A 17,087-nucleotide genomic window follows, 5' to 3' on the forward strand; every position below is an offset into this window, starting at 1 on the left:
AGTTCCCGCCCCGCCACTCCCCTCCGCGGTGACGTAACGCGCAACGCTACGTACCCGTAATCAACTTCCTACTGTGATGTGACACTCATTACGCAACTGGCAAGCACTGCAGCTATATAAGTGAGCTGCACAGCTGGTACCAGGGAGTTCTACTGTAGCAGTCGGCGACTTCAGTTGTACTGTGACAGCCGCCGAGTTATAACATGGCCATCGCCGAAGACAGTTCTGAGTTATAAAGTAACAGTCGCCGAGCGTGTTATCAACAGTTCTCCAGTCAGCTGACTACTGTTGGAGTATAGCAGCCGTCGCGGAAAGAAGATCCGGACGTGTGTGTGATTGTGTAATTGGGAGCGTGTGATACAGTGATACAAAGCTCCCCTACAGTAAACGTGTAGACTACTGAAGGCAGAGCGAACTGATTTGCGCATAGGGTTATAAAGTGTGAAACCCCGCAACAGTGTTAACAGATTAATGCGATTAGGGTTATAAAGTGTGAAACCCCGCAACTGTGTGATAATTAATTATAGCCGTTTCTTGTAGATTGTTGAATAAACCAATTAACGATCTCTACGGCGTCTTCAGTAACGAAACACGTTACAATATATTAGATAATATGTATAATGTACACTTTGACATGAGATAAACATTAGTTGAACCAAATCTTATATACCAGGTGGTTCAAATATGACTGGGACTGATTTTTATTTTTTTAAACCATAATTGCCAGACACTTGCACATGTCAGTCTTCAACATACTCCCCTCCGGAGTCAACACGTATTTTCCAACGTTCTGGAAGCATACTGATGCCCTTTTCAAAAAAGGCTTGTGGTTGGCAGCATATCCGCTCCCGAACAGTCTGGATGATGGCGTCGTCCGCAAACTGCATTTCTTGCAAGTCTGATTTGAGTCTTCCGAACAGGTAGAAATCACTTGGGGCCAAATCGGGACTGTACAGTGGATGTGTCAGAAGGTTCTGTTTCAATTTCCAGAGGGTTTCCATGGTTGTTTTTGCCGTATGGGGGCTTGCATTGTCTTGAAGGAATGTTACCCACTTTCCACCTGTCTTCCACTTGGATTGGAACTTTTCCTTCACATCTGTTGCCAGGAGGTCTGAGTAATAAGCTGCATTGACTGTTCTGGCATCTGTCAGGAAGTCTACATGGATAACCCCCTGCCAGTCCCAGAAGAACGTTCATCTTCAATCTGCTCTAGGAGACGACTGGCAGCTTGCATGCACGCCATTTTGTTCGCGTCTGTCAAAGTGCGTGGTACCCACCGTGCATTCACCTTGTGATAGTGCAGGTGGTGTTTCATGATACCTTCTACACTACCAACACTGATGGACAGCATTGCTCCAAGTTCCTTGATAGCGATGCCCCTATTCTCACGAATAAGCACGTCTGCACGATCAATGTTTGGCTCGGATGTTCGTGGCCGACAATCATGCGGTTCATCCTCCATGCGCTCTCTGCCCTCTGTGAGGCACTTACACCACTCAAACACAAGGGTCCGTGAGAGACACTCTTCCCTATACTGTTGTGGAATCTGTGGTGAATTTCAGCAGAATTTGTTTTCTCCAATGAGGAATTTGATCACAATGCGTTGTTCCACACTCCGCAGTACCTCCTGTTTTTTGCTCATTGGTCTAGCAACTCCCAGACAGGACTGAACAGGTTGTAACCCAAACAGGAGGGAGGGTGGAGGTTGTGGCTTCACTCTCTCAAGGTCGCACAGCTGCTGCGCAGTGTGGCTTGTTTACACACAAATCAGTCTCGGTCATATTTGAACCACCTTGTATCAGTAAAACAAAAGAAATCAGATGATGTCTCTTAGATTTGAGGTTCTCACAGTGGTGACTGTGAGCAGGTCTGTCTTGTTGAATATAAGACACTGTAATCCAGGGAAAGTCTGCCAGTTTTTCAGAGAAACATATCTGGTTCTGTCTTTTGGGTCAAAGAGTAAATCAGGCAAGAAACCAGCATTAAACAGGCAGCAAGCACATCATGGCTTACTCTCTGACCCTGATGGTGTAGGTGATATGTATTACTGGAACATCAGTTGGCTTTAGCTGGACACCCCAGCAACATATCCCAGAAGATATATAACTCCTCAGATGTCTTCTAATTCACTCAACTCAGCTTTGTGAACTCTTATTTGGGAATGTTAGGTGAGGCATGTGACAGGTAATGCAGTTTGTACTTGGCAGTAGCATGTCTTGCCTCAAGTCTGATTATTCTGATTTTGCTTTTCTCATCCACAGATGACAGGGAGGTAACCTGTTTAGCTAGCCTGTTTACCATGAATCTATAGTTTCTCTGTGTTTCTGGTTTTTGATTTCCGTGAAAATGGCTGATTGTAAGAGCCATAATGCAGATTTACATGACCAATCCACACATACCAAGAGATCATTTAAATTCCTACACATGGTTTTAATGTGATTCATAATCTAGAATAACAAAAAAATTACAAGTGTCTTTGAAGTAACTCCTCATTGGTCTTCGAAATGGGCATTTTAAACAAATTTCCAAGCTAAAATGATGAAGGAATTCCCTGTCTCCTCCACCCTAGTTACATGCTGAGCCCCTTGTAGCCTCCTAGATCTCACTGTCGCAATAGTACCGGGCAAACAAAAAAATACAAAATATGAGAACAATGCTTGAGAGTATGGCATAAGGCCTAAGGAGTCTGGAGACTCAAAACCAAACAGTTGGTAGTTGTAAATGAATCCTTGTTAAAGATACCAGTGACTGGTAGAGCAGGTGCGTGGACAACAATAGGTTTGTCATCTGAATAGGAATCTCTCTTGCAGTTAAAGTTCATACTTTTAGTTGTTTCATTCAGTGTATGCTTCATGGTTTAGGAACAGGAAGAGGTGGATGCAAGTCTTGCTGCAGCCAGAGCTGAGGCAGCTGCTGCCAGAGCTGCTGCGTCTGCTGCAGAAGAGGCTAGGAAGGCAGCAGAAACAGCAGCAAAAGCTCTGCAAGAGGCAGCACCATTCTTGCAGAAAGTAAGTTTTGGTTTTAAGTATTCATTTGTAGTGCCATTTTTTTTGATAAGTCATTTGATATGTCTCCAAGTGCTATATTGCTTGGCTGATCGGTCATTCCACATCAGAGAATTTTGCAGATGAATGGAACAAATTTTGTTGCTTGGTGCAAAACAGATAATTCTCATCTGGTTCTTAGTATGTTGATATCCACTGTGATTTCTCAAGTATTGGAGAAGTAATCATTCACCATCCACAGAACTCCATATGATAGTACCTCTGTATTATAGTTCATAGTGTAGCATATTTCACTACTTGTAGCACCATATCTTCCACTTTGGTTTGAATAGAGATGCATAAGGTCATTTAAGCAATTCCTATTGGATTGCCCACCAATTTCTTCTACAGTGACAGACACTTCTGTCTCAGGACGTTACTTCTCTCTGTAATGTAATGGGACTGGATTTTCTGAAGAGGCATTCACTACTCTATTCTTCTATTTAGTAAATTGATCTGAGGTTGTGTGTTCTGTGAATAAGATTATAAAATAGTTAAATCTATTATTATTTACTCTTGCAGTTAGAGGTGGTAGAAGCACTTCCAGTTCCACCTTCTAAACATGAAGAAGGACAGAAGTCTCGGAAATCACCAAGTCCACCCTTGAAGAAAGCCAAATTTATTGATGAGGTACCAAAGCCTGTAGCACCCGTGTTCACTGTTCCACTGCATGATGCAGTGATTCAAGAAGGGGATAGATTCACTTTCGAGTGCAGGTAACCTAAAAATTTCAGTGCCATGTTATTTATTTGTGCTTTTAACCAGGATCATCAAGATTCCATCCTCAGCACTCACTTTCATTAGAATGAGTCTAATGTGGACAGAAATATAAACATATATTTCCCCCCCCCCGTGGCGCTACAGCCCCAATTTGGGCCTAGGCGTACCTCCATGAAACTCTCCATTTCACTTCGGTTTACTAGATCTTACACATACGGTAGGACTCCTTGGGCGAGTGATCAGCTTGTCACAAGGCCTCTACCTGTAGACAGACACAGAAAAACGCACACAAACATCCATGCCCTGAGTGGGATTCGAACCCACGATCCCGGCTTCCAAGCGAGTGAAGACAGTGCATGCCTTAGACTGCTCGGCTACCGTGACCGGCATAAACATGTATTATTGTAAGCAAAATTATTCTTCTAATGTACATAAATATATGCTCATGTAATAATTATAAGACCTCCTCTGTGGTCAGAGTGGTCAGAGTCTGTGGTCTAGTGGTCAGAGTTCCTGGCTTCAGATCAAGAGGTCTGGGTTCGATTCCCGGCGCTACCAAATTTTCTGAAAAGTAGTAGGTCTGGAACGGGTTCCACTCAACTTCATGAGGATAATTGAGGAGCTATTTCAGGCAAATAGCAGCTCTGGTCTAGAAAACCGAAATTAACAGCTGTGGGGATCCGTTGTGCTGACCACACACTAAAGTTGGTATTAACTTCGCCGACAAGCAGCGGTCGCTCGGTCAGTATAGTTCGCTTACAGACTAAAAACCATGCAGTATTTTTTTTTAATTAAAAGCCCCTGACTATTTCATCTCCTGTTATTTTTGTACAGTGTAATGTATCTTCTTTTAGTTTCAGCGCAAGTGGCAAAATATAATATTAACAGTTGAGCATTTACTATAGGCACCATCCATTTATGCAGTATGATATTTCTGTAAACTACAAAAAGGTGAGGAGTGAAATAGTAGAGCATTGCTTCCATCGATTCAATCTTTTGATTGGTAATCAGTTCCACTAGACTTGTATTTTAGAGGTGCTCAATTGAAATTGTAGCCAGTACACTGGCCATCCTGAATAAGGGTTTTCATGGTTTTCCTGAGTTCCTCTGGGAATATACTGGGATGATACTTTGATTGGGCCATGACGGCTTCTTTCAAAATGTAAGATTTGAGGTTTTCATGGCGGTGGCTATGAAGAATGCCGTCTTCTGGGATGTTGTGCCGTGTAGATCTTGTGTGAACAGACATTGGTCCGCTCTCTGCTACCTGCTCGCCTGGCCTTGCTACCAATCTCTGACCCTACCCCTCTCCTCTATTCATTTCCCATGTGGCCCACTCTCCCTCTCTCCCTCCCTCCCACTGTTATTATACATATAGCTGGGTGTTTTTGACTGGTGGCTTAATCTGCTAGCCACCTGCTTACATTAGTTCCTCACTCACAAATTTTTCTACCCTGAAAATTGAGGTGATATGTTCCTCCGAAATGTCAGTGCAAACAAGATCTATATGGCGCCACATCCCAGAAGATGGCATTTTTCCTTGAAAATGTTTTCCAGTCATTATTCACCAGTCAGTGAATATAATCTGAGATACTGGCAGCATCATAAAACAGACCACAAAGAAGAACAAAAAGATAATTAGTTCCATGTAGTATGAATATATAAAAAAAATATATATATATATATGAATATATAAATATATAAAACAGGAGATTTTTAGTTCAGCTCAGAAGAAGTGATCAAATTCAAACTGTTTTAGTTGGCATACATGTTCTGCTGCATGCCTCCAGTAGTCCTTTTTGTTATGTCTAAATGTGACCTGAATTCTTATCCAGGAGCATTGTCCCAACTTTGTAAACACAATGAAGAGCGCTGTGTTATGACAACCTACTTTTTCTGGCTTACACATGTGTCCTGCTTATATGCAGAAATATTAACTGCACAACTTGCCACTCTTATAATCCCATGCATGTAAAGCAGTGTTTCTATGAAACACTGAAGTTAATCTGCTGTCTCCATCTGATCCACAGTATGCTCTTAAACATCCCTACACAATTATAGTTATTTCCTTTTCTGCTCTTCAGAGTGACTGGCTTTCCAATGCCAGAGGTGACATGGTACAAAGATTGTATTGCAATACAGAATAATCCTGACTACCAGACCACATTTGACCAAGGTATCTGCACGCTCACTATTGAAGAAACATTCACAGAAGATTCTGCTAAATTCATCTGCAAGGCTGTCAATGCTGCAGGAACTGCTGAAACAAATGCTACACTCTCAGTCAAAGGTTGGAAAAGTTTTGTACTAGCATGATGAATAGTGTAAACCACTGCTTGAAAGCTAGGGGTGAAGTAAAATACTGTTCTTATTTTATCATGATGGACAAGAAATTTCTCACCTCTTTTTGAACTCTCGAGTTACCTATGCTTGGGTCAGGAAAAGAATGAACATGGGTGTTGGGGGTTCAAGACAAACATCTTCTCGCCCCAATCCTACATAGGCTGCACACTTCCCTTCCATCAACAGCTCAGGCTCACCTCTCTGTCTGACAAGGGTTTGTATGCTCAATGATATTTTTAAGAAAAGAAAGTGATATGATTTTTCAGTGGAAATTTCTAACAGACCCAGGTGTTCCAATAACGAGTTGAGAACTTTTGAAGGGGGGGGGGGCATTCTAAATAGAATGAATTCAAGAATACCAATGTCAATTGGTGGTAGTGGGAGAAGACGCAGAAGGGAGGTAGTTGCATGTTAAATGAGTGGAGGAGAATTTGTGTTATTCTTTAACCTGATCTAGCTGTACTAGTACAGATTGCGTGGAGGAGAGTCCTTCTTTAGGAGGCAGTAAAAGGAAGTTAATTTGTTTACTTTTGACTGAGAACTTGGCTGATTGTACAGTAAGGAAGGTTTTTATTAGAAATTCACTAAGCATTTCAAGATATGTGTATATACATATATATACATATCTATGCTAGAAACTTAAAAGTCACACTACTATATATCACTTATGCACTGAAGAAAATATCTTTTACAGTGTCACAGTAAGGTATATGACTGAATTTTTAATCTCTAGCCTCTACTTGCAGATCTTTAATTTATGTTTGTTCCACTAAGTTGTTACTGATATAAATTGTGATTTACTCAGAACACTATGTCAGTGAGATGAAGTACTTATATTTACAAAAACAGAACCAGAAGCAGAAGAACAGTTATCACCTCCTGTCTTCACCAAACGTCTGGAGTCAAGCATATCACGAGAAGGCTCTACTTTTCAAATGGAATGTAAAGTCGAAGGCAATCCACTTCCCACAGTCCAGTGGTTTAAGAATGATGTTTGTATTGACAACTCACCTGACTATGTAATCACATACAATAATGGAGAGGCAGTGTTGCGGCTTGAGGAAGTTTTCCTTGAGGACCAAGCTGAGTACTGCTGCAAGGCTGCCAATCAGCTTGGCACTGATTTATGCAGTGCTAAACTTACTGTTGAGCGTAAGGATTTTAACGTTTCCTTTATTGGAGTAATAACAAATCAGAATATGTTTTGTATATAGAAGGGTTTTAAATGTAAAATTTTGTTTTTCATGCTTAAAGAAAATTAAATAATGTTGTAATGCTGTCAAGTTGCCTATCATTATGCAGCGTTATACAGGGTGATTCACGAAGTTTTACCCCCACTTAGGGAGGGCATTCCTGAGGTAATTTGGAACAAAAAATGTTAATATACTAATGGTATCCAACTCATAATTAAAGAGATACAGTAATTTGAAAACTGGCGAAAAATCTTTTTTTCTTTGAATTTCAATCAAAACAAATTAGAAATACAATACAAACACTTTTTAAATCGTTAATGTCTTAGGAAAGAAGCATTCTAAAACCAATTTTTTTTTTCCAATTTCTTAATTTTGCATTGTGCAACATTTTTCATCGATTTTGTGTTACAAAATTACATTATTTTCAGCATCTCATTCTGTAAACATACCAATGGTTGCATATCACACCCTTCTATCAGTCTGTTTCCTTTAAACTGTAGTGCTTTAGAAGATGACTGGATTTACATAAGATTTCCAAAAATGTCTCCCTGCACGTCAACACAATGAGTCGCACGCGTATGAACTGCTCTGCCTATCTACCTACACACAACATTCAAACCGGTCTACCTTATCTGCTGACATAGCTGACTGGAACGTATGGTCGCCCACACTGAAGCATAGCACTGCATTCAGAATGATGCGTTTCGAAAATCTATTTTTACTCCGTAACAATTGAAAATGGACCACAAATTCATAAGGAAATTTTGCAGGAAATAACCCCAGGAATATGTACCATAAGCCAGGGTAAAATTTCGTGAATCACCCTGTAGACAAAGTTTTATGGCAAATTATAGGAAATATTTAAATAATGCCATGATGTCAAAATTACAATAGTTCCATAATAGCTTTTGGCTTTTGCATGTAAGATATTGAACTTTGTTATATGGAACATGAGTTTGAAGCCCTTTATCAAAATTGTTTGAATTAAAAATGCAGATATCATGAGCATTTGTTTAAGAATTTGGAATGTATTATCCTAGTTCTAAATTGTTGTCAGATACTGACACTGAAGCTATTTGTGGTCTTGTACATCCCTGTACTTAACACAGTTAATCTTAAAACTCTTCTTGTCATGTTGATAGCCAAATTGTGAAAACATCATCATCATCATCATCATCATCATCATCATCAGTAATCCGTCAGACGACAGGTCCACAGTCTCTTCCAAAACAATTCCTCCACTTAATGCGATCTAGAGCTTTCTCCTTCAAATGACAGTATCCTCTTCTTTCCCCAAGGTCATCCAGCATCTTCTTATGTCTTCTTCCTCATCTTCTTGTCACTTCTATCCGCTCCTCTATCTTTCCTTCAATAACTTCTTTTAGAAGGCCGTTACCGCGTAAAACATGACCAGTCGAATTAGCCTTCCATTTTCTTATTTCGTGTAGGATATTCCTCTGCTCACTGACTCTAATTAACACTTCTTCATTTCTCACATAATCGGTCCAACTGATCTTCTCCATTCTTCTCCAACACCACATTTCGAAACTTTCCAGATGTTTCTGATCTACTGCCCTAAGTGTCCATGTTTCAGCCCCATACAGAGCTATGCTCCAAATGTAGCATTTCACTAGTTTCTTCCTCAAATTTAAGTCCAATTTGCTGGTAAAAAGATTCTTCTTCTTGCTAAATGCAGCTTTTGCCATGGCAATCCTGGATTTAATTTCACTAGTGCACCTTCCATCATCTGTTAACAAGCTACCCAAATATTTAAAACATTTCACAGTCTCCAGTTGTTTTTGGTCTATCTTTATTGTGACTGGGGTTGGTTGTCTCGAAATTTTCATTACTTTTGTTTTCTCCACATTCATTTCCATGCCATAGCACCTTCCAATTTCAATTAGTCTATCAATCATGCCCTGTAGCACAGTTTCTTCCTTAGCCATTAACACAAGGTCATCTGCATATTTCACAGTTTGAATAATTTGCCCTCATAATTTGAAGTCTCCGAGCCCATCCAGAGCTTCCTTGGTAAGGCATTCGCTGTACAAGTTGAACAGAATTGGTGATAAACAGCATCCTTGTCGAACTCCTCTTCCAATCTGCACACTTCTTGTATCCCCTCTGTCCAGTCATACCCTAATTTTCTGATCCATGTACAATTTGCTAATCTATCGTCTTTCACGCCAATCGATACCTGTTTCCTTTAGGATCTGCATTAATTTGGTCCAGTTTACACGGTCAAATGCCTTCTGCCAGTCTATGAAGCAAACACACAGTTCTTCATCTATCTCCAAAGTTCGTTCTGCTATAATTCTCATCATCCCAATTGCATCCCTGGTTCCTTTTCCTCTTCTAAATCCAAACTGATCTTCTCCAAGTATATCCTCTATTTTCCTTTCGATTCCTCTTTTACGTATCTTTGCTATTATCTTCTGTATGTGCAATAAGGCTTATTGTGTGATGGTCGCTGCATTTTGTAGCTTTTGTCTTTTTCTTTAAGGCAATCATTGTCACTTCTGTAAAGTCCTTGGGCCACTCCCCAGTTTCATATATGGCGTTCATTAGTTTTGTCAGTGTTTTCAAACCACCTTCTCCCAGTAACTTAAGCACATCTCCAGGTACATCATCATCTCCTGTAGCCTTTCCACTCCTCATGTCCTTGATAGCTTTTTCCACCTCACTTTGTAAAATATATGGTCCTTTCTCATCTGTATCTACTTCTTCCAGTTCAACTTCTAAGGTTTATGGCTGATTAGGTTGATCATATAGTTCTGTAATATAATTTTCCCAAATTTTCAGCACTTGCATCTGATCTACTATACTATTCCCCTGGGAGTCTTCGATGCCAATATTTTGAATCCCATGATTCTCTTTCCATACTAGTTCTTTTGTCTTCATGTACATCGAATCGTAACATCCTGTTCTTTGAAATTCTGTAATCTCATTACATATCTTCTCAAGATATTCCTTTTTGGCCCTGTCCGTGTGAAATCATTTGGTTGTTTTGGGTAGTCAGTAATAAAAGGTCTTTCTTGAAGTTCATAGTTTCTGTGATAATCAAGGAACCTCCTCCTCCTATGGAATTTTAAACATTCAGGAAAGCCAACTGTTAGACCCTCTCTTAAGCTAAATGAAGTCCGTATCTTCAGCTTCTACATCCCTGAGATATTTTTTAATATTATCCACTTGTTTCTGACTATATATTCCAAGTGGGATCTTCTCTTCAGAGTTTCCCACTAAAATTTTGTATGCGTTTCTCACTTTACCCATTTGTCACACCTCCTTTCTATCTCATCATCATTAATTTAATTACACTAACAGTGTGAGATAAGTGCAAATTATGAAGGTCCCCGTTTTATATAATATTTTTCTTCCTTCTATTCCTTTTTCATTCATTGCTCCAGATATTCTTCTTTTGTAACACTTAATTCATTTTCTTGGATCTAGTATCTGAAATGTTTTCTTTTGTTCTACACAGCTCTGGAGCCAACAGAAGCGCCTTCATTTGTCACTCCTTTGTCAAATGTCATGGCTCGAGCAGGTCAGAAAATAAAATTGGAATGTGAAGTAACAGGATTACCAACCCCAGAGCTTAACTGGAGTCATAATGGAAAACTGATGCAGGAAACGCATGATATCAAAGTGAGTTGAGTTTGTTTAGAATGAACAGATATTTTCAGAGATGCTACTGATTAAAAATTGGCCTTTAACATTAGCCACTGTAACTAACCATTGGAAATAGAATGTTATTAGCTAGTACCTATGGTTAACAAAGGAACTTAAATGAAAGACAAATTTCCACTTGTTTGTTTTTTTAATATATCTGTAATTTCTTGGTATTGGTTCTTTCCATCTATAATTTTTCGTGAATATTTGTGCCTTGCTGTGTGAACTGTGAATTACAATTTTATTAAATACCTTATTCATACAGACAGCAATTTTTTAGTTTAGAATAGTTAGTTGTTCAAACAAGATAAGGCAGATTATAGGTTGCTTTGGTGACACTATGTTATCTGGTTAATATGAGATATAGTGTGACGAATTCAGTTTGGTTGTGAATATGAGATTTGAGGTTTCCATGGTGGTGAAAAATTTAGATCAGCTTCTAGTTATAATATTACGTATGGAACTGCGTGGTGTCATAACCCATAAGCCCACACTGTGAATGTTATGATAACATTACAATGTCAAAACTCTCAACAATGTTATATTTTAGCATCCTGTTACACTGAATGAATGAAGACATTATGGCATGCAGTACAATAGTTTAACGTGTATAAAGACACCTGAAGATGGCAAATTGGTGCTGAAACATGTAGTGTGGAAGTGAAGAATAAGGTGAAAAAGTGTATACACTGTAAGACGGTCAGCATAAACCATGGACGTTAAAACTCTCATCGAAATTTCTAGTATTCCAGAGGACTCAGTGACTCCTTCTTTGGATCTTATTGTCAAACTTTAAGCATCTGGCCAGCATTTTAAAATTGTTTTTGATCCCAAGTGCTTGGTCATTTCTCCGTATATATGTAATGTGAGATATATATATTGAACACTTTAATCGTTTGGATTGATGGAAGCTGTTATATTTAAATGAGAATAGATTGCCAGATTTTTGTGTTTATAGTATGTGTAAAATGAACAGTAATGGAAAAGCAAAACTTGTAACTGTTTTGTGACCCAATGTCATCCGATTCATTTCAGATGCAGTATGATGATAATAAAGCGACATTAGTTGTAAATGAGGCATTTCCAAAGGATGCTGGAGTCTATGTTGTCTCAGCAAAGAATATAGCAGGTGAAGCAACTAGTTCTTGTAATGTTTCTGTGAAAGGACGTCTGCCAACTGAAACATCTGACTCAGAAGTCGCTAGTGATATGGAGCCTATCAAGCCAGCCATTCAGCTACCTCTGAAAGACATATCAGTATTTGAAGGAAAACGAGTCAGGCTTGACTGTATCATCATTGGGCAGCCTGAGCCGGAGGTACAGTGTAGTTTATCAGGATATTCATCAGAAGTGCAATTCCCATTTGCAGAAATAATTCTTACTGGTCTCTTTCATGCAATATGCGCCTTGTCTCCAGTCTTGGAAAATTTGAATATAGTACTTTTATCTGATAATTCAGTTATAGTTTTTATGATCAACCTATTTGTTTGTTGGTAAACTTTTTCCAAGTTTCTGAATTTTCTTTCACCACGAATTTTGTTGTTATAGTAAAACTTGCTTATAATGGAATGTCAACATCTTTACATTGTAGACAAATTTCTGCTTAACACATCTAAGTCTAGGTAAAAGATGTTTTGTAGTGTCTAATTCATGTACTAATACTACCTGATTATGCAGTTATGATACAAATAACATATCACATATGTACCTCACATTGCACATATTTTACTTTCTCTTTTAATATTTGCACACACACACACACACACACACGCACACAGATTGTGGCATGCTGCATAAGACGTCCATTGATAGGCAGTGGCTGCGATAAGAATGTATACTTCCATGGAAACGCACTACCAGCAGACCACTGCCTAGGAATCGCTAAACAACAAACACGTTTCCCTGGAAATGAAAGGATATCTGTGGAAATGAATACTACCAGCGGATAAAATGGAACTCTTGTACACGATGTTCACTTTACAGTCCGAGAGCAAGTTATAAATATCCCGCTTCGAAGAGACCCGTGAGTAGGTCATGGGTCTCAAAGGGCCTGACACCAAGACACACTGATTGACAGTAAACCACCAGTTGTAAAGTAACTCTGACTCTCTCTCTCACTCTGACTCTGACCAGTCTTCAGTTTGGCTTTGACTATAGCAGAAGCAGTTGTGATAGTTGTGAAAAATTGTACTTGTGAATGTAGAAGAGATTGGCCAGTAAACACATTCCCCAAATCCAAGACCCACATGAATTCAGTTATTGTGGTACATAGGCAACACACGACAATATATATTGTGGTGTATTTGCCCTATGCAGGAACTGCTGAGCCACAGAGGCCTCGGGGTACGCATGCAACGGGAGGGTTGCGGATTGTATCGATGCATTGCTAGGCGACAACTCTGTGAACACTTGGATTGCGCAACTGGAAGTAGGGGTTGCATACCCCCACCCAGCCAGTCACTATGGGACGCTCAGTAAACACCCCTCCACACTGCCCTGAGACATAACACAACAGTGGTAGCTATCACGTAACTGGTTTCTATGGACTCCATTGCTGGGCAATTGCTCAGTAAACACATTCCAACAATATAGGTTGTTTTCTGTGTGGTCAGTGTGGAAGCTATATATCGAGAGTATTCTTCAGTGTTGAGGCAGTTAAGAGTAGTTGAGAGTGGCGGAAGCAAGCGAAGGGGAACGAGGAATACAAAAGGTCACTTGTGAGGATATCAAGTGTGATTTAGAAGAGTTTATGTGTTTGACGATGCATGCAACAGTGGATTATGAAATGTATGTAACTCAGTGATCGCGCTGTATCTGAGAGTAATTAAAAGAGAGCGTGTAACCAAGCTGTTAATAAATGCAATAATCCAGACTAGAACCTGTCATTTCATCATGCATACCCTCCTACATGTGACAATATATATACAGGGAAATCGAGAAGTCATGCACATCACACTAAGGAATTATATTTTGCTGTTTTAATGCACTAACTACAAGACATACAGCACTTAATATTAATGTTTATAACCTTACATCTTAGAAATGCAAAATCAAATCATGTCTTTACAACATATGCTCGAAATGGCTTCCCTGTTCTGCAATGCATACGCGAGCTCTTTTTTATCATGTTTGAAGACACTTTGTGGAGCACCTGTAAACTGACGCTGTTAATCGCCGTCGTCATGTCCCTCTTGAGGTCATCCAGTATATGCAGATTGTTTTTATAGACAATTCCTTTGAGGTACCCGCAAAAGACAAAATCTGCGGGTGACAAATCGGGCGAACATGGGGGCCACAATCCTTTCTAAATGAGATAGTCACTGAAAAACTCACGCAAGAACTACATGGTTTCATTAGATGTGTGACATGTGGCACCGTCATGCTGCAGCCAACGCTCACGTTCATGAACTTCAAGAAGCACAATAAACTGTGTAATGATGTCTTGGTACACTGCACTGTTCCCTGGTGTTCAAAAAAATTGGGCCCACTATTCAACGACTTGATACAGCACACCATATTCCAATTTTCTGACAGTGCAGGGGCTTTTCAGGTAACACGTGGATTTTCAGATGACCAAATCCTATTGTTTTGTCTGTTCATATAGCCACTAAGGTGAAACCATGCTTCATCAGTGACATGCATAAGAACGACTGGCAAATTAATGTTCCACAATGAAAACTTGTTGTTCTTGGGAAAACAACATGTCTGTCAAGCAATAAACAAAGCTATACTGCAGACCTCATATGACCGATGCAGGGCATATGGCGTTTCTACTCGTTGTTAGTACTTCTACAGTACCATCTAGCAGTAGGAGATATAATTATATTAACTACAATACAATTTATAACGACTTTTAGTTTGATGTGCGTGACTTTTCGATCTCCTTGTATGTATATATATATATATATGTATATATATATATATATTTGATGTCTAGGCTTAATTCTTTCGTGTTTGAGAGAGGAGTTTTTCTTCACAGATATGTGCCAAAGACGTGATATGGACCAAATTATACGAACAGGAGGAACCATGAATATTTAAGTAGACTATGTTCTGTTCTTGTTTTTCATTTTCATTCCCATTTACATGCAAAACAATTCTTGTTTATTAGAGATAATTTTGCCGTCTGTTTCACTCTCTGTTCTTGGAAGCAGTTAAATTTGCTAATAAAGGTAGGTTAATCCAAGTTCTATTCACTGATACTCAGTAATCATCATTGAAAACGAACACATATTAAAATGTGATATTTACTGTATGTTAAACTCTGAAATGTTTTTTTCAGGTTATTTGGTACCACAATGACCGCCCAGTAAAGGAATCTACAGATTTCAAATTATTGTTTCAAGGAGATCGGTGCTCTCTTATTATTCAGGAGGCTTATCTGGAAGATGCTGGAGAGTATAAAGTTGTTGCAATTAATTCAGGAGGAGAAGCATCAAGCAAATGTAGTCTGTCTGTGAAATGTAAGTGAAACATAATAAAACGAGTAATAATTGCACCATCTGAATGTAAGCTGTAACGTGTAGGAAGATTTTAAACCATATGGAGAGGTATGATGTATATTGTCACATGATATATACCCTTACAGTCAGTCATGAGTTTTGTAGTAGATTTACAAATGACCTTTTCAGCATAACCCCTGATCATTATGTACATGTTTTGCAGTTTAATATTTTACCTCTCAATAGTGTAACCGTACGTCCCTCGCCAAATTATTTAATTAAGGGTATGAACAACTTATGCATTGTTTCACACCATGAGAGACGCTCCTCCGGCGAAATACCATCCCAGGACCCATCTAGTTGTAATTCAGCTATTGTCCTCCTTAGGCTTAGGGTTTCACTATTGTCCCTTACATAGCCAATTTGCTCCTGGTATCATAAACCCATGAACTGACCTTGTGCGAGACCGGTCAGGAGGGTCTTGGGTTCCCTGCTCGTGTGCCTTGAAGACCTAAAAAAGTTTATGGGCTTCTCAAAAAATACGAATGTAGGACAGATGCCAGGCTCGACCCTTGGCTTTTTCTTTTCATTTTCTTGTTTTTTATGCCCACTGGAGGACTGGTAAAGAGAGGGCAGTTGGTTATAGGGAGCGGAGGAGGACGGTTGTTGAAATGTAGACAGAGAACAGAGCAGTGTTTTACAGTAGGGGTAGCGAGTAGGGTGGACGGAGCGGCGAGCTTGGAGGACAATGTAAATATTGATCATTAATGAAACTTTAAATTAAAACTGCAGTCCACGGTGTGTTCTGGAGCCCCCTGATTCATAAACCTCGAAGTGTGTTCCACTCCCATCTCCGAAGCACCCGTATCCCGTGATTAAGAACTCAAGCTCGAGCGACAGTCGTGGCAGCTGTAAGTCGGCAGACGGCTACAATAGTCAGTATTACATTTCCTCCATGTAAGGTTTTTCTCAGTTTAGAGTTTACATCTTCTGCTTGCCAAAGAAAGAAATAGAGATTTCGCTATAATTGTCTTTTTGCTATATTGTGTTTGTTTTTTACTGTTCTTGTTAACTCTTTGACTGGCGCGAAGGGTATTTAAATCCCGCCCCTGTCCTGGCAGGCCCTTTAAACCTTATGTCGCTAAAATGCATGTAGTTACTTTTTCCTAAACAACTTCAACAAAAATTGGTTTTTAAAAACGAAATTTTCAGGAACTACTTAAAATACAATATTTTATGCAATAAATGCCTTTCCATACCTCTTTATTAGTTTTTCTTCGTGTGATAAACATTGAAACATGAAAGTTTGCAAAGAGCCACACCACAGCCTGCACACATGATACTTGTTTCCTTTCTAATCTTGTGCTTAGCACTCACGCGACACTTTCTCAGGGCACCATTCTTCTTGTTACTGGGAGGAACATGGACCATTTTGTGAATTTTCAAGCCACCCTCTAGACGATTTACTGGCTCTTTCACTGGTGGTCTTTTCAAGGTCGAGGGCAGAGGCGTGACTGCACTCGAGTCTGACGTAATAGATTCGTCATCCACTTCATTCCTTGACTCTTCTCCCTCTCCACCCTGTTTTTTTGGTTCAGTCATTTTTCTACACAGTCCAATATAAAATCTTTGAATCTGTAATTTCTCTTCTTGTATTTTTCGTTTGTTGTGTTCTT

General features: G+C 39.4%; 1 protein-coding gene across 3 annotated transcripts in view; it reads left to right on the plus strand.

Annotated features, from left to right (window-relative positions):
- The window catches only part of LOC111862210 (titin), a 261,060-nt gene that overhangs the window by 175,325 nt on the left and 68,648 nt on the right, over positions 1–17,087 (plus strand). For all 3 annotated transcript variants that reach the window (XM_023847418.2, XM_023847419.2, XM_023847420.2), the window contains 7 exons: positions 2,862–3,008; positions 3,567–3,760; positions 5,849–6,054; positions 6,957–7,259; positions 10,782–10,945; positions 12,005–12,286; positions 15,252–15,432. In XM_023847418.2, the coding sequence (XP_023703186.1) occupies positions 2,862–3,008; positions 3,567–3,760; positions 5,849–6,054; positions 6,957–7,259; positions 10,782–10,945; positions 12,005–12,286; positions 15,252–15,432 (1,477 nt within the window). The remainder of the gene's footprint in view (positions 1–2,861; positions 3,009–3,566; positions 3,761–5,848; positions 6,055–6,956; positions 7,260–10,781; positions 10,946–12,004; positions 12,287–15,251; positions 15,433–17,087) is intronic.

Source organism: Cryptotermes secundus, unplaced genomic scaffold (genome assembly GCF_002891405.2).
Source record: "Cryptotermes secundus unplaced genomic scaffold, Csec_1.0 scaffold1304, whole genome shotgun sequence".
NCBI lineage: Eukaryota > Metazoa > Arthropoda > Insecta > Blattodea > Kalotermitidae > Cryptotermes > Cryptotermes secundus.